Source organism: Narcine bancroftii, chromosome 12 (genome assembly GCF_036971445.1).
Source record: "Narcine bancroftii isolate sNarBan1 chromosome 12, sNarBan1.hap1, whole genome shotgun sequence".
Lineage (NCBI taxonomy): Eukaryota > Metazoa > Chordata > Chondrichthyes > Torpediniformes > Narcinidae > Narcine > Narcine bancroftii.
The window spans coordinates 81,058,365-81,082,499 of record NC_091480.1 but is presented as its reverse complement, the minus strand read 5'-3'; the positions used below and the strand labels follow the sequence as shown (position 1 = coordinate 81,082,499).

Genomic DNA, 24,135 nt, shown 5'->3' with positions numbered 1-24,135 from the left:
TCCAGGAGTGAGAGGGACAGTTTCAGAAACGTATAACTCTATTCTGTCAATTAAAAGTCATTCACTTTCCAAAATAAAGGCAGAACGGGAGCAAGAATTGGAAATGGAAATTGAGGAGACACTGTGTGAGGCTATTGAGAGAATTCGTTCTACCACTTCCTGCGCTCGCCTGGGACGTATTCAGTTCAAGATGTTGCACAGGGTTCACGTTTCTAAATCCAGATATCCTGAAATAGAGGACAAATGCAATGGGTGTAATGACTCCCTTTTCCACTTCAGTCACATGTTTTATCAGTGCCCAAAATACAAGGGTTCTGGAGTGGAATTTTTAGCACACTATCCAAAATATTTAAAATCAATTTGCAACCCTGTCGGTTGACTGGAATATTTGGAATCTTCAACAACTCCCTAAATTCCCTGCAGAAAGACGCGATAGCATTTACATCCCTATTAGCCAAGCGCCTAATCGTGCTACACTGGAAGTCTGACGGAGGTCCTTCTACTACACAAAGGATTAAGGATATCTTTATATTAAACTGGAGAAAATCAAATACACATTAAGAAGGGCCACAGGCAAAATGTCCCCTTAAATGGAAACCCTTTATGCATTATTTCTCTGAATTACGGGTGTTGTTGGAGTAAAAGACGAACTGTGGGATGGTTGTACCAGTATAATCAGTTATACTGAAAGCAAAGGCTCCAAGGTGGTCAGGGAGTGGGGAGTCCAGGTGTGTATCTGAGGGTGTATGTGGATATTTGGGTGTTGGTTTTTCTATTAAAGAAAACAGGAGCACAGTGTACATCTGTATAATGTGGATCAAGTAGTTTTTGATGCTCGATAAATATACTTTGAAGCAAAATGATTGAAAGATGTGACAATGGACATGAATTTGAAGGCCCACATAAGCTGGATAGCCCCACTGACCATTATATGGGGCCTCATGTTTGTACCACAGAACAGGTCTTTACAGGTCAGTTTCACACTTGGTGAGGGGGGGGGCTGCCTTATTGGATGAGACCTCTCAGCACCCTGCATCGGGAGGGAAGGATCTCACACCCACACTTCATGATGCATTCTCCACAGCCTCCTGGCCAAAACTACAACCAACATTTCTGAAGAAATAGATTGTATGGTTAGTGTGACATTACTGCTTGTGAGGTCACATTTCATTTCTTAGACATCCAGAAAGGGGCCTGAACAACACTATATAAATGCATAGGGATTACTTAAAGTGGTATATGAGTGGAAAGAAAAAGTTTGAGAACCACTGCTTTAACGGAGGATGTGGTGCTTACGGAGCAGAGTCTGTGTCTGGGTTCAGTGGCTGGAACTTATCGAACGGTCCAATACTGGGTGTGTTTGATCCAAACAAGGTGCGAGGGGTCGATGGGAGGCTGGAAAACCCCGAGAAATCATTGGACGATGGTCTGGAGCCCGGAATGTTCTGTGGCGACTGCGAGCGAGACTTCAGTTTCACTGCTTGGTTCACCGCCCGCACCGTCTCAAAAACCCTCCGATGGTAGTTACTGGCAGAGGAAATCAGGTGTTAACATCCTTCACCAACACTCAGCTGGATATCATCTGTCTCCTGCCTCAGGGTGGGCAAAGTTCAATTTTCAGTAGACACATGCACACAACATTCAGACCACAGAAGGCAGCAGGAGAGCGCTGCACAGGGAGGGGCAGTATTGAGGGAGGGGCAGCACTGAGGGAGGGTCCCAATGTGGGAGTGTCATTATTGAGGGAGGGTTCCACTGTGTTTGTAATATTGTAGTTTGAAAAAAGTTTGTGCATTCAAAAAAGGGGTGGAGCAGAAGTCACGTCTGCACTGCTGGGAAGACAGAGAGACAAATGAGTTAAACATAGGAGGGAGAGTCAATTGAGGGTTGTCCTGGTTGGTCTGGTACTGGGCTTGGCCAAGATGGTCATCCATGGGTCCAGGCAGCGAGCAGTCGAGGGTTCAGCTTGGGCTGGCTCCTCTCCCTCTTCTGAGGACACCTGTGTTGCCGTGCATCCCTGGAAAAGGTGTTCATGGGCAGTTTGGAAGGTCTCTGGGAACGGTTGGCTCCCTGAGGATTGGACAGTGTTGACAGAGATAATTATGTTTAATTTTGAATGTTTTGTGTGAATAATCTGAATTGTAGACTAAGGTAGTACTTGTAACTTTGGTATAATGAATAACAAAGGAGTGGTATTGATTTACTGCCAAAAAGGCAAAGAAAAGGAGTGGTTCTGAGGGAGGGTCACTGTGGGGGTGGGTCACACTGTGGGGTGGGTTTGATGGAGGGTCAGACTGTGGGGGTGCGACTGAGGGAGAGTCACACTGTGGGGGTGAATCACTGTGGAGTGGGTCTGAGGGAAAGTCATACTCTCAGAGGTCCGCACTATCTCTCGGGATTACAATGTCAGTGTTCCACCTGCTCTCCAGTGATCCCGTGGCTTCTATGTGGAAGCCCTTCCTCATCGTCCCCTCGATCTCCGCAGCCAATGAATCCTGGGTGAAGACAAACACATGTGGTACCAGACCTCTACAGAGAGCAGCTTCTCCGTTCACCAAAGTCTCCACTTCAATTCACAAGGGTTTCTCTCCAGGGAGTTCCATTAACAGGACTTTCCATGACTGGAAATCTGCATGGCCAACTAACCTACTGACTTGTAGGTCTTGGGGGTGAGGGAGGAAACCACAGCAGCCCATGTGGTCACAGGGAGAACATGTAAACTCCATACAGACAGCACCCGAGATTAGGTTTGGGTCTCTGATACTGGAATGCTGCAACTCTATTTACTGCACCACTGGGCCCATCTGGCCCAACTGGCTGGTGCCCTGGGATTCCCTGGGCATGAGGAAAGTGTAGAGCTCGTCGAAAGAATCAAAGACTTGTTGATCCAAACCAAGGATTTTATTAGCAAAAGACAGGAGCTCTTCACAGGTGGCCGACCAGTCCGGAATGATCCGACCTGGCTAGGGACACAACCCTTTAAGGCCCAGACAGTAGGCATGGCTTAGCTCTCAGCCAATCGCTGTAAGCACAGTCTAGATACTGTAACTATATACACTATATACATTGGTGATAGATCTGTACTATCACAGAAAGGCAGTGGGAAGCACAGGGGACAGAAGGGGTGGGTGTACAGGAGTGTTGATGACAGGCTAACTGTGCAGCATTATGGCTTTTGGGGAGCTGGGAAGCGTGCGCGCCACTTACCATGGGGTAGATGGGCACAGTGAAGTAGCGGTTGATGCAGCTGTTGGGAACACTCAGATTCCGCAGATCCTTCATCTCCTCCTGTGCCTCCCGCAGCATCTCACCGCACTGCAGACACTTCTCCTGCATGTACACCAGCTGCATAACCAGCAGAGCACAGTCATGATGGAGCAAGCAGCCTGCTCAGGGCAAGCTCAGCACATCTCCAGCAAAAGGGTGAAGGAGAGGTGGGGATTATCGTCAGAGGGGATACAGTGTCCATGGGAACTGTGGGAGAGGGGTCACTGAGGGACGGTGTGAGGGAGGGGGGATTGATATCAGTAGGGGCACAGTCAGGGACAGGGTACTGGGGAGAAGGGTTACTGAGGGATGATGTGAGGGAGGGGATAACATCAGTGGGGGTACCGTAAATGACACCAGGTGCTGGGGGAGAGGGGTCATGGAGGGAGGGGGACTAATGTCAGTGGGGGCTACAATCAGGACCCTCAGGCGCTGGGGAGAGGGATCACTAAGGGACAATGTGGAGGGGATAATGTCAGTGGTAGTACAGTCAGTGACTCCAGAAGCTAGGGAGAGGGTGGTGTGAGGGAGGGTATTAATATCAGTGGGGGTACAGTCGGTGATAGTGGGCACTGGGGGATCACCCACCTCAGTCTTCAGTTGTTCCTGACTCTCCCGCGACATTGCAAGTTCATGGGATAACTCTTCGTTCTCGGTAGTACACTAATTTAAGAAAATTAAACACATTTTAAATTTTGATAAAAGTTATCATAGACTTGTGAAGTTATAATGGGATAAAGGATAATGGTGGGATTGCAACAATTCTAGGATTTGGGGTTGATGGATCCATGATGGGATTACAGGAATGCTGGGAATTGGGGTTAAAGGATCTGGGATGGGATTATGGGAATGTCAGGAGATTGGATTGAAGTATCCACAATGGGATTACAGGGCCGGGAGTTGAGGTTGAAGAATCCATGATGGGATTACGGGAAGGCTGGGTACTGGAATTGAAGGATCAAGGATGGGATTACAGGAAGGCCGGGTATTGGAATTGAAGGATCTAGGATGGGATTATGGGAAGGCCAGGAGTTGGGGTTGAAGGATCTAGGATGGGATTAAGGGAAAGCTGCTAGTTGGGATTGACGTACTGCTCGGCATTTCTGCTGGAGTTCCACCACCTGAGCCAGCAGAACACTGATATCTTCTTGCTGCCGAGCGAAGTCGTCCAACCTTCGGGCCAGTTCTTCAGAAATGCTTGCCAGCTGCTCGTGGCTTTCTCCTGGATATTAAAATAAAGGTCAGTGTCAGAGGATTGGCCTCCAGGAGCACACAAACTGATGTCCTGGAGTTCTGCATGGGAGGGATCAGACCCATGGTCTGCTTGTGGTTTTGTGACTAATGAGGTGTGTTCTCGATGGACAGGAGACCATAGGCAAGTCACAGCTGGAATATGCTGATGGGCACCGCTGTGTTGTGAAGATGCCGGACACGTTACCCTGAACTGCCCGAATCATACAAACTTCTGCCTTTCCACCCAATAGAGGGCAGCCTCTGTACCCCAGATGGGCGCCTCCTTGTGAGCTTTCTCTTCTGTTTTAAAGCTCAAGAATATAAGAAATGGGAGCAGGGTAGGCCATTTGGCCCGTCGAGCCTGCTCCACCATTCAATGAGATCATAGCTGATCTGATATACTCATTTCCACCTACCTTCCTTTTCCCCAAATCCCTTAAATCCCCTACTATGTAAAATCCATCCAACTTTGTCCTAAACCTCCACTGCTTCAAAGGGCAGTGAATTGCACAGATTCACAACCCTCTGGGAAAAGCAGTTCCTCCGCTTCTCCGTTCTAAATCTACTACCCTGAATCTTGAGCTATGACCCCTAGTTGTAGTCTCTCCCACACCACACCCACCCCCCCAGCAATGGGAACAACTTACCTACCTCTATCTTATCTATGCCTTTCATAATTTTATATGTTTCTATCAGATCCCCTCTCATTCTTCTAAATTCCAGCGAGTACAGTTCTAGACGACTCAATCTCCCCTCATAGACTAACCCCCTCATCTCTGGAATCAACCTGGCAAACCTCCTCCATACCACCTCCAAAGCCAGATTGTCACAACTCCCCTCTTCGTTTCATAAGGCAAACGAAACATGATCCTTAAGTAAGGAGGATTTTCATTATTTCTCAGCGATGAACTAAATTCTCTCAAAAGAAATTAACTGGCAACTGTGACCTGAGGACGGGTCTTGACCATCTCCCCAACTCTGCAGCTTAACCAGATGCTTCTGTCTCTTTCCCAGTTCCCGGGAAGGGTCTCTGACCTGGAACACTGACTCTGATTCTCTCCACAAATGCAGCCTGAACTGATGAGTGCTTCCAGTATTTGCTGCTCTAATTTCATCTCCCTGACTTTACTGATATCTTCTATTCTCCCTTCCACCACCAGAAATGGTTTCCCTTCATTTGTTTGCTCAAACCTCTTCTTTTAGGGCACCAGTTCTGCAGTCTGGTGAGGTCCCTTCTCCCCACCCAGTCTCCTTGACAGCCCCCCGCCCTCCGGAAACCCTGTTCACTCACCCATCTCCTTCACGCAGTTCATCACCAGCTCTTCCTCCTTGTTCTCGTACGCCAGCGTTTCCGTCGATATTTGTAAGGCCTACAGCGCGAAGAAGAAAACAAATCTCGCAGTCAGACCTGTCATTCCACGCAGTCCAGCAGTGACTGGTCAAGGTTAGTGACTGGGGCAAGGCCGAAACCAAAGGAAGGAAGAAGCATTGCATTTATGTAGCCCCCAACACAAAACTCAGGTATTCTCCTCTGCTTCTGAAGTAATACAGTGCAGGATTTGTAGCAGCCTTTATGCTCAGTTCAAGATGGGTTGGCATGGCTGAAGGGCCTCTGTGGCAAATTTCTTCAATGCCCTTTTGGCATGAAATCAATACCACTTGTTTATTATTCTTCATCCAAAAGTTACGTACTACATTAGCCTACAATTCAGACTAAGTTACGTAATTTACAAATTGAAACATAATTTTTTCCGTCATTACATCCGTAGCTTTGTGGTGGGGGGGGGGGGGAACAACCATTCCTAGAGACCCTCCAAACTGCCCGTGATAACTGAATGCTCCTTCTCCAGGGATACACAGGCACACAGGTGTCCTCAGAAGAAGGACAGGCAGTCAGCCCAAGCTGAACCCTCGACTGCCCACTGCCTAGACCCATGGATGACCATCTAGTCCAGGCCCAGTACCTGACCGACAAGGACAACGCTCGACCAACCCTCCCTCCTCCATACTGGGGGCCCAAAGATCAGGAGCGTGAGGCTGAAATGAAGCCAGAACTTGAGGAGCAACTCCTTCAAGCATGCGAGCAGGGGCTGCACCTTTGCATGCTCCATATCTACGTGAAATACAGTCTCAACCTGAAGTGAGTCCGTGAATCAACTCAACTCGTGACTAGACCCAGCACCTTCACATTTCATGGGTAAATCACGAATTTCCCCTCCATTTTCACACTCACTGTAATGGTTGACATTCCATCATTCCCCACCATTGGCTTTGTGTATCTTCCAAAAGTGATAGTTGGAAACAAGTATTATGACCGCATTTTTGTCTTCCAGTGATGGGAAAGAATTCCTGGTCACAGGGATCATTGACCCAGCCTGATTCCTGTCTGGTCAAGGTCTTTCAGAAGTCGGGCCTGGCGCATTTACAAAAAACAAACTAGACCACTGCATAAACAATAGTCCAAAATAGTAGAGTCTCACATTGATTGAAGTCGTGCTAACTCAGCCCTCCTCAGAGCACACCAAGTTGAAACGAGAGAATGAAATGCAAGTTCTTTATCTGGATGGTTAGGTAGCAGAGCAATGAACAGAAATCCCCGGATGCTTCAGGAACTAGCTCCCTGGCAATCCATCAAAGCCTCCCTCTCGCCTCAAAGGTGACACTGTTAAAAAAGTCATCAACAACCAACCACTGAGCGGGGGGAGTCACGTGATGGAGTAGTGGCCGGACGGTGAACTCCAGCCCTCTCCAGAAAAGTCGGGAAAAACAAGAGAAAACACAAAGGCACAGAAATAAAAGTTACAGAAAAGTGAGTATAAAGGTGGAAAGAAGATGGCGACAAAAAAAGAAAAATCGAAAGCAACGGCAAGAAGAGAGGAAGAGAAGACAAAGGAGGAAAAAGGTGAAGGCCTTACCTGTCCGAAGAGGCCCGCTGCGGAGAGAGAAACCCGCTCCCTCAGGTCGGTAAATAATGGACTACAAAAATGGCTCGCTGAGCCGAGTAAAAGTGCGCAACCGCGCATGCGCGATACTTCGCGCATGCGCGATGCGAATGAAAAAAAACACACCGACGGGAGGGGGGACCAGCTGGGGAGTCGATCTCCACAGCCGGCAACGACAGCTGCAGAACACCTGCAGCAAGAAGAGACCACAGAAGACAATAGAAACAAGAAAGAAGAGGAGGAAAGGGCAACAAAGAAACAACAGATGGTCAACCCAGAGGAAGAAGAAGAGGAAGAGTATGGTGAAATAGAAGAAGAAAAGATAGGCAAGGTAAAGGATATACTTGCTCTTATTAAAGGATACATGGAGTCATTTAAAGAATGGCAAACACAGGAATTTAAGGATTTAAGAAAAAGAATAAACAACACAGAAGAGAAAATAAATAAAATGGAGATGACCTTAACAGAAATGGGAAAAAAAATGGACAAGATGGAAGAGCGGGCAGTAGCAGCAGAAATGGAGGTAGAAGACTTAAAAAAGAAATTGGAGAAATCTAATAAAAAAACTAAAGAGACACAAGAACTACTAGCTCAAAAAATAGATACAATGGAAAATTATAACAGAAGAAATAACATAAAGATAGTGGGCCTTAAGGAAGATGAAGAAGTCAAGAATATGAGGGAGTTTATAAAAGAGTGGATCCCTAAGACCCTAGGATGTCCAGAACTACAGCATGAAATGGAAATAGAAAGGGCACATAGAGTATTGGCCTCTAAACCACAACCACAACAAAAACCAAGATCTATTGTAGTAAAATTCCTAAGATATACTACAAGAGAAAAGGTACTGGAGAAGACAATGGAAAAAGTAAGAGAGGGCAACAAACCACTGGAGTATAAAGGGCAAAAAATCTTCATTTATCCAGATATAAGTTTTGAACTCCTAAAGAAGAGAAAAGAGTTCAATACAGCAAAGGCGATTTTATGGAAGAAAGGGTATAAATTTATACTAAAGCATCCAGCGGTATTGAAAATATTTATTCCAGGACAACAAAACAGACTATTCTCGGATCCAGAAGAAGCACGAAAATTTGCAGAACAATTACAAAAATAGACTGAGGGAGGAAGACGGGTAATGAGAGTCAAAATGATCACGATTGATATGTATGTGGGTAAAGACAAAAATAGACTGAGGGATGAAGACGGGTAATGAGAGTAAAAATGATCACGATTGATATGTATGCGGGTAAAGAGGTATAAGAGTGAATAGAGACAATGAGCATACATGAATGTATCTGTACTTAGAGGAAAATATAGATAGTATAGACAAGAATTAATAAGGGAAGGTAATGGAATAGAGAGAATAAGGAGGGAATTAAAAGAGTGACCTTTGTGACATATGAAAAGTGAAATCTTTTCTGGGGGAGGCGGGGTGGGGGGAAATAGCGGTCACTGCAAAATCAGTTGACGCTTGCGAGTGGATTCGCAAATCCAAATGGAGAGGGGAGATGTGGTTGTCCAACAAGGGATAAAGGACAACTCAGGAGGTGAAGGGGAGATTGGGGATAAATAAGATAGAAATAGGAGAATAAGGAAAATGTTAGATGTTGTAGGAATGTTGTCTTATAAAGAGTTGAAAATAAGAAAACAGAAATGGAAAAGGAGGAAAGGTAATGATGGAAAAACGGAAAGAGAAGATAAACAAAATATAAAAGGGCTACGCTGAACTATATGTCTTTAAATATTAATGGAATACATAACCAAATTAAAAGGAAGAAACTACCAAATTTAAATGAATAAATGTATTCCATTAGAAAAAATAACATATTGGTTAAGAAATAATATTGAAATATTCGAACAAGTATAGGAGCCTTACATTAAATACAATAGCGAAAACCTACCCGGGACAAACATTACCTAAGTTGATGGAAGGAGAAGGAAAGAAAAGAATGGACTCAGTAGAATTTCTGGTGTAATTTTGTTGAATGACAACATTGTCTGACTGGCTTAATGCAACCTAGATTGTATACCTAAAATGGATGAGAGGGGGGGGTGGGGGGGTGGTTTGGGAGGAAAGGGGGGGGGAGAAAAAGTCACTGTATATGTGTGAAAAAGAAATAGTGTATATCATGGCTAATGTGATTTATGGTGTGAAAAATAAAAAAATTAATTAAAAAAAACAAAAAAACAACCAACCACTGAGCTAGTCATTGATGAACTGGCGGTAGAGTCACTGATGTGTGATAAGCTCACATTTCATTTAGTAACCATATTTTCAAGGTTAACACGAGCTGAAGACATTTCATAACAAAACCTTTTCACAGCAAAACGATCCACAACTTGTGGTCAAACAGAAGGCGCCATCAAGTAGAAGCCTTAAACAGAGTTAATGGTCTCAATCAAGAACAATGAATTGTTTACTCAAAGAAAAGACATCTGTGGAGAAAGAAGTTATATACTTATGAGTAATGTTTTTGGGAAATTGGAACAGAAACTGAAAATCAGTATTGATCAAGCAAGTCATACGATTGAGACACTTGAAGTAGGAAGATTGATAATAAGTAACCAGAGATCTGCAAGACACAGAAAAGTGAAGGACTTTGTGTGAGATGGACACTTCTGCTGTTTTCTCCTTGTCAGGAGGAAACAGTGATCTACTGTGACCATTGTAATGGTCATTTTTGATTGACCCACATCTGGATAAAAGAAGCAAGATCATTCTTGCATTTGGATCGAGACCATTTTGATGGTCATTTCATCTGACCCTTGCCTGGGTTCTTTGGCAGCATCGTGGATTGTGGAAGTCACACATTTTGTTTCCCCTATGAAAAGAAAAGGGGAGTCGTGACAATCATTCGAATGAAAGAACTCATCAAGGATTCATGAGTTAAAGGCAGTCTGATGACTCAATGTCTCACCTATTTCATAATTACTTCTGAACATCAGTTTAAAAGTCCTAAGGTACAACACAAGATATCTAAGACTGAGCTTTGGGAATTGACTTTGCAGAATTGTGCCTAATTGTGTAATGGTTTGGATAATACACACATGCATGCACGCACGTGCACACGCACGCACGCACGCACGCACGCACGCACGCACGCACGCACGCACGCACGCGTATATTTGCACATAGTTGGGGTTGTTTAGATTTAAGTTAAGTTATTATATTATTAATAAATATATTGTTTTTAAAAATAACCCTGTCTTGGTGAATTTCTATTGTTGCTGGTCTATGATGTAACTGATATTAAACTTTTAACAAGCAAATTAGATGAAGGTTACGAATTCTGTGGTGGAGTAAATCCACCATGGCAAAATGCCATCTAATTGCTTCCACTGCGTTGTTGGACACAGCAGAGCTTTATTAACAAGCTGCAGACTTCTACATTACATACACAAAACCTCCTTTCAATTCAAATCCCATTTTAGCTGTTTAAATCATTTATCTTTCTCCATCTTCCCAGAGGTGCAGACCGTGATTTCTGCACCGCTGCTCCCACAGTGTGGCCCTCCCTCAGTATCACCCCATTTTTTGCAACAAAGCATTTATTTCAACAAACAACATGACAAAATACAAACTCTTCACAAGACTACATCAAATAAACTACTTACATTAAGAGAAAAAATAACAATTTGTGGTAAATCAAGACCACCCCTGTTAGATACAATTCATATTTACAAATTAAAATCCCGTGTTGCTATCTATGATGCAAGCAATCCGCTGGGGACCCCACCGTTCACGGAACTCAGACTCTGTCCCCTTGGATACTGCGCTCCAACACTGCACAGGATTGGACATAACCCCGAAAGATGGGCAGGCAGTCACTTCACCCTGAACCCTTGACTGCCCTCCACCTGAATGGTTACTTTGGCCAGGCCCAACAACAACTCCACAAAAAGATCCCCTGAGCATCCACCAACCCCCACTCCCACCTCCGCACCAGGTATCAGGAGTGCAGAGCTGAAGTGCAGGCAAAACTTGAGGAGAAGCCCCTTCAGGTAGGCGAAGAGGGGTTGCAACCTTTAACACACCACTCCTCTTCCCAGCCGCAGAATTGACAGGTGGCTGGGGTGTTGGTGAACTGACTCAGGAAACCCACAGTGTCGCGCTGCCACTAATAACCTGGTTTATTGATTCATTAATGCCTTTGCTATTCAGCCCATTGTTTCTGCTATCCCAGTATAAGCCTTCTCCATCAATCCTATTTAGGACCCTAGACCATAGACCATTACAGCACAGAAAACAGGCCCTTTGGCCCTTCTAGTTTGGGCCAAACTATTATTTTGCCTAATCCCACTAACCTTCACCCAGTCCATAGTCCTCCATACATTTCCCATCCATGTGCCTGTACAGATTTTTCTTAAATGTTAAAATGGAGCCCGCATTTACCACTTCAGCTGGAAGCTCGTTCCGCAGCCCCACCACTCTTGGTATGAAGTTCCCCTGAATGTCCCCCAAAACTTTTCTCCTTTCACCCTTAACCCATGTCCTCTGTTTTATATCTTATCTACCCTCAGTAGAAAAAAGCCAACGTATTTATTCTATCTATATCCACTCCTCATTTTATATCTCTCTGTCAAATCTCCCCTCATTCTTCTCTGCGCTCCAGGGAATAAAGCCCTTACCTGTTTTACCATTCCCTGTAACTCAGTTCCTGAAGACCTGAAAACATCACAATAAATCTTCTCTGTATCTTTCTATCTTATTGATATCTTTCTTGTAGTTAGGTGACAAAAACAGCACATAATACTCCAAATTTGGCCTCAACAATGTCTTATGCAACTTTACCATAACATCCCAACTCCTGTACTCGAAACCTTAATTTACGAAGGCCAATATGCCAGAAACTCTCTTTACAACCGTCTACCTGTGATGTCACTTTCAGGGAATTAAGTATCTGTATTCCCAGATCCCTCTGTTCCTCAGTGCCCCACCATTTACTGTGTATGTCCTACCAAAATGCAACATCTCACACTGCCTGCATTAAATTTCACCTGCCATTTTTCAGCCCATTTCTTTGCTCATTCTCTGTATTTTCCCTCTGTTCCTTCACCATCTGAGTGTGGACACTGACCATCGTCCAGAGTTACCACTTTCTCTGGTCCTACCCAACAGGCATTACCCTCTCAGTCTTACCTGATGTTTCAGTCTGTGGTTTTCACTCTCCAGGTTCTGTAGTTTCTGCTGCAGTATCTCCAGGTGCATGTAACTTTGGAGAGAGACCGAGGACTCATTCCGCCTCAATCTGAGACGAGGAAATAAGCAAATCAAATTCCAGCTCCTGGACACCACACCTCAGTGTGAACTCAACGCAGGAATGCAGGAGCAGTAAGATCAGTGGGCATGAGTAGGCACAGGTATATAATTAAAACTGGAGCTCGTAAGTGTGCGTGAGGGTGCAATTACAATGAAAGTGGGCGTGCAACAGGATGCGTGTGATTGAAGGGGAGGGTGCAACTGGTTGAACGCTCCTGCATTGAGTGTGTGATGCAGTATGCTTTGGAGAGGGTGCAGAGGAGATTTACCGGGATGTTGCCTGGATTGGAGAATGAGGCAAGCTGGGAAAGCAAGGGCATTTCTCTTTGTAGTGAAGAAGAATGGGAGGGGACTTAATAGAGGTCTACAGGATTATGAGAGGTAATAGATAGGGTGGACAGCCGGTTACACAGAGAGTTGTGGGTCCCTGGAATGCATTGCCAGGGGTGGTGGTGGAGGCTGGAACATTTAAAAGATGTTTAGACAAGCACATGGATGCAAGAAAAATAGAGGGTTATGGGGGTGAGTTAGGAACATTTAGATTGTTGAGGTTAAAACGTCGTGGCCCAAAGTACATCTACTGTGCTGTAAAGTTCTATGTTCCAATGTGTGGATGTGTGCATATGTCAGTGTATCTGTGTGTGTTGAAGCAAGAGAGGGGAAGTGGCCAGGTGAGGGGTAGGTGTGGGACGAATGTGGGAGAGAAATGAGTCTGTCATATGGGGACAGGGCATGATGGTGCTGGTGAATAGGAGAGTAAGGGTATAGAGGGATGCATGGAGTTGGGGTTGAGTGAAGTCAGGGGTCATGGAGGAGGGTGGCAGGAGTTGGGATCAGGACGGGGGTAAGGGGAATGGAAATGGAGGAGGAAGTAGAATCTGAGGGATGTCATTGTGCTGGAGGGAGAGATGTGAGAGGTAGTGGATGGTCAAGAAGGAATAAGGGATAGGAAAGGGGGAGAGGTGTCGGCAAGAAGCAGAGGTACAGACATTTAAACAGAAGTAGAGGGGGTAGGGATACAAGGGGTGATAGGGGCAGGTGTGTGAGGGAGAGGTGCTCGGGGCCAGCGTGTGGGAGCAGTGGGGGTCGTAAAAGAGATTGGGAGACAAGGATATGAGGTATGTGACAGGAGAGGTGGGGGAGAGAGGAAAAGAGGTAGGGTTTGTGAGGAGGGGGGATGTTGATGAGGTGAGAGGGAAGGATATGGGGAGGGGAGAAATTTGTGTTGGGAAGGGGAACAGTTGTGGGGAAGGGAGAGGTTTGTGGGAGGGGAGGGTATGTGAGAGGGGGAGGGTTTGTGAGAGGGGAGGGTTTGTGAGAGGGGAGGGTTTGTGGGAAAGGAGGGCTTGGGGGGGGTCTGAGGCAGGCAGGGGGAGGGGGTAACACTCACGGGGTACCACAAGATGAGCTGGGTTCGCTCTCCTCCATTGAGTTGGTGTAGAGTTGCAAAAGCTCATCCCTCCTGCTCACCTCATGCTTCAGCTGGGCCACCTGATTGGGGAAGGAAAGGGTTAATGCTGTCAGTTCGAATGGAGTCTCCACACCTTCCTGCAGTGCAAACAAGGACAGGACTGGGACGGTGACGCCTCTGCTACTCAATGTGCAGTTGGGCAACTGGTACAGGTTGCGGCCCAAAAGGCAGCACCCACAATCCTCAAACTAAACACAGGTGAGTTTCTGGTGACGGGACATTTTGAAGTTTAAGGCAGGGACAAACATAGGGACAGGGTCTCAGAAGAGGAGGTGAGAACCAAGTACGTTAGCAAGGGCTGAACCACAAACTGCACACCCCCTCTCCTCCTCCTCCTCCATCACACCCCCTCCCCCTCCATCACACCCCCTCCCCTCCATTACACCTCCTCCCCTCCATCACACCCCTCCTTCCCTTCATCACACCCCCTCTCCTCCCCCCTCATCACACTCCAATCCTCCCCTTCATCATACCCCCTCCATCACACCCCTCCTCCTCCACACCCCCTCCCTGTCCATTACACCCCCTCCCCATCCATCACACCCCCTCCCCTCCATCATACCCACTCGCCTCCATTTACATCCTTCTCCTCTCCATCACACCCCTCTCCTCTCCATCACACCCCTCCCCCTCCATTGCACCCCCTCTATTGCACCCCCTCCATTGCACCCCTCCCCCTCCATCACACCTCCTCCCCTCCATCACACCCCCTTCCTCTCCATCACACTCTCCTCTCCTCCATCAATTCCACCCCGGCCACAGTCTCTTCATTCCCCCATCCCATCAGGAAAAGTGTTCACCAGTCTGAGATCATGAGATACAAGGACAATTTACTTCCTACTGTTTTCAATCCTCTGAATGAAGCCCCAAATAGTAGAATGATGTTGGGTTTGGCCTGTCCCAACTCATCTCTCTCTGTAACTCCACACCTTGGACCTCTGCACTGTTTCATTTATTGCACTATATGCATGAGACTCTAATGGTCTGTTGACAAAACAACTATCACTTCACCTGGCCCGTGTCCCCGAGTGAGCCCTCACCTCCTCTGTGGTGCACTGCATCTGCTCTTCCAGGTACTGGTTATTGTCGGTCAGTTCCCGGTTCTGTTTGAGGAGGGATTGGCCAATGCGAGCAGCCAGCTCCAAATCACGTTCTTTCTGCAATTAGACCGACAGCGGCAGGTCAGAGAGCATCAGGCAGCTGCCACAAACCCAAGTGACAGAGCACAGTCAGGGACCACATGGGGTCATGGCCCTGCCTGTCCCAGCGAGCAGAAGCAGGCCACATCTCCCACATCATCGTCCGCACATGCTGGGCCTGAATGCAAAGATTTGGCACAACCTCTTCTTCAGAGTTCCCATGCAATGATCTCACATGGAAGGGATCAACCTGCTCCTACTTATTCCAGCCTGATGGAGTGTTCCCTTCTTCTCACTCCCCTCACCCATGCCAATGCCTCTTCAGCAGTTCTCCCCGACTGCCCACACCCACACTGCTGTTCTTCTCTGTAACCACCAACCCCCCCCCCTCCCGCAGCTCTTGCTCATCCCGTGCTCTCTGCACCGCACAGCATCACTCCCCTCAGAGGCATAACCAATGGAAAACACTCTCAACACAGGGGTTTCCCGGGAAAGGGTGCAGCCATCTCACCTCTTCCAGTAAGTGGGTGACGGCCTCTATGTCATGGTATGTTTTGGTCACCTGGCCAACCCTCTCCGCACACAGAACTGTGAATCAAAACTCAGCAACGTTAGTTTCTGTCCTGGCCCTGTCAGCCCACTCCCAGCCTCCCACATCACCCAACAGCCGTATCTGAGGGGAGGGTCCATGCACGGAGATCCAGGAGATTCTGAGTTCTGTTCCCCCTCCTCACCCCTCAGCAAATTTCACCCCTTATACCTCTATTGTTGAAGCTCCTACAGGGAAGCGAAGGTTCATAGTTTCAGGTCACAAACAACCTCTAATGAAATGTGAGGAACACAGTCACTTCATACAGAGGAAGATCCCAAACTCACAAGGCCAATTACCCACCAGTGAGGGATGGTATGAAATGATCATTCACTCAACACTGGGAGATTTCCAGATCTTTCCCATCTCTGTCCAATAGGAAGGAACTCAGTCTGATGTCTCACCTTAGTGTGAACACTGCAACCCTTCCACTGGCCTGGGCCGATCCTCTTGGCACTGTTCTCCTATACCGAGATCCAAGTCTCTCAAGGTCAGGGCTTGACACTCCCTGCCAACTATCTGGGATTACTTATGCTGGAACTTTTCTCGTTGGAGCACAGGATGCTAAGGATGGTGGGGGGAGAGGGGTGCGGGTGGGGGGATGCCCAAAGAGATTTATAAAATTATGAAGAGTGTAGATGAAGTAGACATAGTCTACTAGAGGGCTGTAAGGTAAGAGAGGAAAGATTTAAAAGAGACCTGAGGAGCACCTTGTTCACATAGAGGGTGGTGGGGTCATGGAAGGAGCTGCCAGAGAAAGTGGGAGACCAAGATCCCTGGACAAATGCTCACATAGGAAAGGGCTGCCATTGTCAGATACACAAGTACAGATGCTCCGAGATTCTTATCGGCTGCAGCCACACCAATGACAATAGTATACATGAACTCACCCCAGTTCAGGAACAGATAATAAATACAAAGGACGGATAAATATTCACAGTTAAGATCCAAGATTCCTTTACTGCCATGTAATAGAGCAGAACATGTAATATTACATGAAGTAAAACATGAAAATCTGCAGACACTGCGCTTGAAGTAAAAACACAAAGCTGTAACTGATACGAATATGAATTTTCAAACTATGTGGGGACCGTTTGAGAACTACTTTCATAACATTTAGAATAATAACAATGATAATTTTATGTCTTTTTTTCACGCTTTCTTTCTCTGAAGCAGAGTACTAATCTTTTTGCCAATCAACTCCGGTCTAGGTTGTAGGGATAGATATCATTATAAAATATTTCATATCATTCTTATATTTAGTGTTTAGAAGTGATTAGTGACATGGGTACTGATTATAGCAGCCTTGTATATAGTGTCGTGTTACTTTCTGTACTTACTCTGTATTCTTTATACACTCTGTGTTTATATGTTTTATTATTTATGAAATCAATAAAAAGATTGAAAAAGTAAAGGAAAGATATATCACCAACTCTTCGGGCTTGAGCCCTTCATCAAAGTTGGTACCCACTGTTTGACCTGCAAACCTTCTCCAGCATTGTGTTTTTAATATTACACGAAATTGCCGTCTGCCTGCCAACAGGCAGACGGAGAGTCACCATTAGTGTCACCTTGCACCCCTTACAGTAAGAGTTAAATTTAGTGCAAGAAAAAAAGGTGATGTTTCAATGGTGCAGGGAGTAGTTTAGGTTTAGGGTCGTACGGGGAGGTTCAAGAGCCTGATCGCTGTGGGAAAAAACTGTGCTTGAACCTAGAGGTGCGGGTCTTCAGGCTTCTATACTTCTTGGCCGAAGGCTGCAAGTGAGAAGAGGTGGTGCCCAGGGTGATGGGGGTCCTTTATGAAGGACCCTTCATGCCCTCGAGACAGCTCCTCGCATATGAATGAGGCGTCTGGAGGTTTAGATGTACGAGCCGAACATAGGCAAACAGTATTAGGTTAGTAGGCTTGGACAAGTTGGACTCCTATAGTAGGAATCTGATTCATTCTGATTGTGGAAAAGGATGCTCAGGCACACGAGTCAATAGCTAGGATGGCTCTGAGTCCTCAGAGAAAGGATGTCTGATGGACAGCTCAGTGAAACAAAGGCTATTTCAAATCAACGTTACCAACAAAGACAGAATATTAATAACTTGTATAAGACTTCAAAGGAGAGAAAGTCCTCCTCGTCTGATCATAATGACTGCCTGAAACTGAAACTTCTACATGGAAGTTCCATGCAAATTAATTTTCTGAAGGTCTTTTTTCTTTTAAATATTGATTTGGAATATTGGGTCAGTCAAAATCTAGAAAACAGTGCTTTTGGCACCTTTTTTATATCTGTAGTTCACTCATTGAACTTTAGTGAGTCCTAACCCTTAAACGATTCCGACCCGCTCTACTGTACAAACAGGAACGATGCTGTCATTTTCCATTGGTGACCAGCTGAAGTCAAAGTCACGAACAGACAATGGGAAATTAAAAAAAGGGAAAACTCTCCGAGGGGTAAGCACCCCAGATTGAAGTCAGAACATTGTAAAGATTATTTTAATCTACCCTGAAATGTTATTACCTCTGATTTGAATATCATGTCTATCCAAAAACTATATAAAAACACTACAGACACTGTAAATCTAATAGAAACATAAATTTCTAAAATATTTAGCAGAGACAGAGACATTTAACATAAACTCTAGCTATGGCAGGGAGTGCAGGTCACTACAAAGTGAGGGCAAACATGATAGATGACTGTGATGCTGCATTACCTGATGAGCTGAACACCTTCTCTGCCCACTTTGAGAAGGTGAACCATACAGTACTTACAAGAATCGCTACAAAGGGTGAGGACCCTGTGATATCTGTCTCTGAAGCCGAGGTGAGAAGATGAACTCACGCATGGCATCAGACCCTGATGACGTACCTGGCAGGGTACTGAAAATCTGTGCCAACCAACTAGCCGGAGTGCTCATGGATATTTTCAGCCTAACATTGCTGCAGTTGGAGGTTCCCAGCTGCTTTCAAAGGGCATCAGTCATCCCGGTGCCCAAGCATTCAGGACAAGACTCCAGAGGGTTGTTAACTGGGCCTGCAACATCACAGGCACCAGACTTCACTCCATTGAGGACATCTACATGAGGCGGTGTCTCAAGAAAGCAGTCTCTACCCTCAAAGACCCCCACCACCCAGGCCATTCCCTCTTCACTCGGCTACCATCAGGGAAAAAGGTACAGGAGTCTAGAGACGAGTACTCAATGGCACAAGACAGCTTCCTCCCCGCTGCCATCGGGTTCTTGAATCAATGAACCATATAGACACACCCTTCCTTTGTCTTTTTCTTGCACTATTTTTATTTATTGTTATAAGGTGGTTTATTTATTTATTTACGCTGTACTGCTGCCGCAAAACAACGAATTTTGTGACTTGTTCATAACTATAAAGTCTGATTCTGAATATCACTTGGAGATTAACCAGGCTGTTCTCTCCACTACACATCTGACTCTCTGTTCAGTGAATCTCGCCCCGTCCAATCTCAAAGTCAATGACTGACCTTCTCCCTCCCTCTTACCCCTCAGACAGGTCACATACCACAATTAAACCTGCCTTTTGACTACTCTATCACTCGTACCCCTGGGCTCTGCATCTGCATGAGATGCTACTGGAGTTCCACTGTCTGTGATTCTCGGGTTGCTCTACCTTAGATCTAGCGGAGTCATTCCCCACTGGGACCTTTCTGTGAAGCAGTTAAGCTGAGAAGAAGAATGTTGGCCAGGTTGATTGCTCGGTTTCCTTCCGACAAACACGGTCAGTGAATGCCAGGACTCATTGCCTTATGCCCACGGAGCGCATCCTCCCACTGGGTTCCTGGCTGCCCCGTGAGGTTAAATCCTTGCTGCTCTTTCCCACAGCTTCTGCCCCTGTTTCAATTCACCACCTGCCACTGAAATCAAAGGGCCCGTTCCTGTGAGACATGGTCATCAATCACCACCCCAAACCCACACCAATGGGAGCAGGAGTCCGTCAAACTGCTCAACTGAGTCCATAAGATATAGGAGCAAAAGTAGGCCATTCAGCCCATCAAGTCCACTCCACCATTCCATCATGAGCTGATCCATTCTCCCACTCAGTCTTCTCCCCATAACCTTGATCCCCTGACTATTCAGATACTTATCAATCTCTGCCTTAAATGACCCCGCCTGCAAGGCTGCCCAAGGCAGCAAATCCCAGAGGTTCACCCCTCTCTGGCTAGAGAAATCATCTGTTTTAAATGGGTGCCCTTCGATCCTGAAGTTGTGTCCTCTTGACCTCGATTCCCCTACCATGGGAAACAACCTTGCCACATCCACTCTGTCCAGGCCTTTCAAAATGCTTCTATGAGGTCCACCCCCATTCTCCTGAACTCCAAGGAGTACAGTCCATGAGCCGTCAAACATTCCTCGTGTACTAATCCCTTCATTCCAGGAATCATTCTTGTGAATCTTTGGTGATTTGCCCTGTGAGTCATTGGTGATCTGTCGGGAACTCTTCAGTCCTGCCTGTATTTGGTAACTTTTCACCCTAATCCTTTTTCTTATCAATAAACTTCATGTCCCTTACTTTAAAATATTTATAAACCCTGATTCTGCTGCCTTTGAGGAAGAGATTTTTCAGAGAGTCTGGACCAACTGAGAGAGAAAATTTTCACTGCCTCCCTGTACCTGATTTGAAATCGCAACCCCTAGACTTATATTCCTCTCCGGATCCATCCTGTCACCACAGATTAATGTCCTTACTTGGATAAGGAGACTAACACCACTTTGGTCAGGACAAACACCGCGAACACAGGCCAAGTACTGGAAAAGTATCGTAGATGGGTGTCCACGGGTCAGTATGACAGTATAGGGCTGAAGGGCCTGCCTCTGTGCTGCACCTCTTGATGACTCTGCTGTCTCCCAAATGCCGTCTATAACTGAGGCATGATCTCCCCTTGTTGGCGTTAATCCCACCTGCAATGAAGTGGGGGAAGGAGGGGGGAGGAGATGGTGAGGGGTAGGGTAGGGGAGGCGATGGGTTTCAGCACTGTTCCATCTGGTGGGAGGCTGGGGCAGCCGTGGAGCTCCCACTCCCAATGCCCTTCCCCGATTCGGATCCCGGGATACGTGAGCAATGCCATATTGCACTGGCTCTGCTTCCTCAGACCCAGAGTCACAAACTTCCCCCTAATTGGGCTTTATTTTCACGCAGCGTATCTGATGGAGATTTGTAAGATGCAGAGTGACAGGTCACGTTTACCTCTGGCTCCCAAGTCCCCTGCTCATTAATTCCCTAATGTTAACCCTTTGAGGTTGTCCCATTGACCAGTGTGGTGGTGAGCTCTTCAGGACTGGAAGAGACCCTTCCTCCTCATCACGTTCCCATGAAATGTGATGCCAACTTGTCTGTTTTTATTGAGTGGGAAGGTGGTGATTGAGGCACGACTCCGTGAAGTGGCAAGCAGAGGACAGACACATCATTCCAAGGTGTTACACAGAATTAGAACTGAATCCAGCTGCAACTCATTTACTCTGTACCTGTCCTATCTCACACCAGTTCTCCTCTCACCTCTCACATCCCCCTCCCTCTTCTCCTCTTCCTTCCTACCCCCTGCTGGGGTCATTCCCACCTTCACACAGCCCTTTCATTTCCAGAGCAGATACTCCCACACTTTCAGCTTGGGAAGTGTGCTACGCACAGGCATTCTCATCATTTGACTCCGATCAGGTTTGCACACTTGTCTGTGTGAGGGTTACACTCTTGAACAGCATGACACATGACAGTCACTCATAGACACACACACACGATCACAGACACAGAGAAAAACGCACACACTCAAACACACACTCAGACACAGACTCGCACACACACATGCATAAACCCACACACACCGCCCCCCACCCTCCCGTAAGAGTTGCACATTCAATCAATGATCCCATCCCTCATTCCACTCTACACCCTTCACTCACACAGAGACTGAACAGCCTGTTCAGCCTGGAAAGAAGGGGCTCCCTCACTGCTGTATTACTGAGCACCGATTGTTGCTGACATGCCTCTGCCCATATTGTTAACCAGCTCCAGCCTTGTTACCCAATGCCCTCCGAGAGATCACTTAGACACAGACCAGGAGGCCCATTCATCTCTCACTGAAACATTTCAAAATACTAAAACATCGCTGATTCAATGCATATCCAACATTACACCTGAGAGGGAGGAAGGGTGTGTGTGTGTGTGTGTGTGTGTGTGTGTGTGTGTGTGTGTGTGTGTGTGTGTGTGTGTTGACTTAGCAAGCCACGTTGCCCTCTCTCCTGCCTCGTACCTTCCCCCACCTCAGACTGCAACACTTCGCTGATGCTGTCCCACTCTGTCAGGGGACTCCCGCTCTCTTCATCCCCGGCACTGCTCCATATATCCATCGTTAAGAATTCCTGGAGAACAAGCCACTGCCCACAGGTCTGGTGGTGAAGGTTCTGAAGCACTGCCCTGTCCAGGGGTCAGTGCCTGGCCCTCGGTGCAGGGTGGGTTCAGAGCTGTAGGTTTCCGCAGCTCCAAACATCTGAAAGCTCAGGCACTGGACTCAGCCTGGGTGTGAAGACGTCAGCACCAACACCTACCAGTAGGCAGGGCAGCACAGACTGTTCCCCCCCACCACCCCCCGCCCCGCCACCCCAGTCCCTCCAATCATCATAAATCCTCATAACAGCACAGTTGGTCCTCGGTGTGAATACTGCTAAGATGAATCAGATTCTTATCCCAACCCCTGTGGGCACGCCGCTCTGTGGCTTCTCGTTGGTTCAATGGGCCAATTCATAATCACCATCCCCCCCCACCCCCCCAGCCCTCCACCCCGACACAAGATAACACACAGTCTGATCCACTTACACTGTCCATGGACACACACTGAGACTTATACCCCTACACTCTGACACCCTCCCACACTGGAGTGTCTGTCCCACTCTCAGATGGTCCTGTCCACAGACCAGAGAACTAGGAGAGGGGGAGGAGGGAGAGGGAAGGGGAGAGAGGGAGAAGGGAGAAAGAGGGGGAGAGGGGGAGAGAGGGGAAAAGGGGGAGATGGGGGAGAGGGGGAGGGGAGGGGGAGGGGAGGGGGAGGGGAGGGGGAGGGAGGAGGGGGAGGGAGGAGGGAGAGGGGGAAGGGTAGAGGGAGGAGAGGAGAGGGGGAGAGGAGAGGGAAGAGGGGGATGGGTAGGGAGATGACTGGAGGATGAACAGATGGAAGGAGTTACTGAAAGAGAAATAATGGGAGAATGGAGCATGCTGGGGATGATAGAGACAGGTCTCAGTAAGTTTGGGAGGGGGATATAAGATCTCAGATGGATGGTGTGTGAATGTGTGAGTACACATGAATCTGTGTGTATGTGTGTGCATGTGCGGTGTGGGGGTGTACTTGTGCCTGTCAATGTGGGAGGTACGTGTGTGTGAGTTTGTGTGGGCATGTGTGTGAATGTGTGTGAATATGTGAGTGTGTGTACATATAAGTGTGTGTGTGTGTGTGTGTGTGTGTGTGTGTGTGTGTGTGTGTGTGTGTCTATGTATGCATATGTGCGTGCGTCCAGCTGCAGTGCTACCACTGTGGGAATAGGCGAAGCTACGGGCTGTTGGAGTCTGAAACAGCAGATTGTTTGGAATATAATCTGCTCAGGCCACCATGAACATAAATCCCTTGGGATTCTCGAGTCAGACTAAACCCTCTGATTGGCATAACCAAGAATAGAATAATCCCCAAAACATAATCTAATCCCTCACCTTTATGTAAAATTGCTCAAATTCATATATTGGAAACAGACCATTCAATGCTTCTGCTCTGTGCTCCTACTTCAACGACCCTCCCCCCATCCCTCATCTGTTCCCTCCCCATCCCTCCCTTTCTTTCACATCCCAGCCCAGCATCCACTTATTATGCCCTCCCTTCCACTCCCAGCCCTCCTGAACCCAAACCCACCCCTGACCCAATGTAGTTCCATCCCCACCTCTGCCTCCCCGCCCACCCCTCTCCCAACCCCCTCCCCATCCCTTTCCATTGACCCCCTCCCCCTCCCACCACCCCTCCTCACTTACGGAAGTATTTGAGTGTCTCTTCGATTTGCTGCTGACTGAGGCAGATGTTGAGGTCAGGGGTCACAAGTGGGGTATGTAACCAGTCGTCATGGCTGTAACCGTAGACGGTGTCGGCTCTGAGTGTGTACCTCGGCACACTCTCCTCCAACAGGCTGAAGAGCTCGACCTCTGGAACATTCTCACTGGAACACATGTCTGTAGAGCAGAG

The 24,135-nt window shown here is 47.0% G+C and overlaps 1 protein-coding gene across 5 annotated transcripts in view; it reads right to left on the bottom strand.

The window, feature by feature from the left end:
• Nucleotides 1–24,135, bottom strand: part of LOC138747670 (trafficking kinesin-binding protein 1-like) — a 62,573-nt gene that overhangs the window by 13,036 nt on the left and 25,402 nt on the right. For 3 of the 5 annotated variants that reach the window (XM_069907149.1, XM_069907148.1, XM_069907150.1), the window contains 11 exons: nucleotides 23,928–24,122; nucleotides 15,824–15,900; nucleotides 15,214–15,330; nucleotides 14,093–14,193; nucleotides 12,583–12,691; nucleotides 5,792–5,870; nucleotides 4,359–4,489; nucleotides 3,856–3,930; nucleotides 3,208–3,345; nucleotides 2,419–2,495; nucleotides 1,297–1,527 (listed from right to left, as the gene is read on the bottom strand). In XM_069907149.1, coding sequence (XP_069763250.1) covers nucleotides 1,297–1,527; nucleotides 2,419–2,495; nucleotides 3,208–3,345; nucleotides 3,856–3,930; nucleotides 4,359–4,489; nucleotides 5,792–5,870; nucleotides 12,583–12,691; nucleotides 14,093–14,193; nucleotides 15,214–15,330; nucleotides 15,824–15,900; nucleotides 23,928–24,120 — 1,328 coding nt within the window. In that variant the 5' untranslated portion in view covers nucleotides 24,121–24,122. Of the gene's footprint in view, nucleotides 1–153; nucleotides 228–1,296; nucleotides 1,528–2,418; nucleotides 2,496–3,207; nucleotides 3,346–3,855; nucleotides 3,931–4,358; nucleotides 4,490–5,791; nucleotides 5,871–12,582; nucleotides 12,692–14,092; nucleotides 14,194–15,213; nucleotides 15,331–15,823; nucleotides 15,901–23,927; nucleotides 24,123–24,135 lie in introns of those variants that run through there. The other 2 variants (XM_069907151.1, XM_069907152.1) reach the window with 2 other exon arrangements.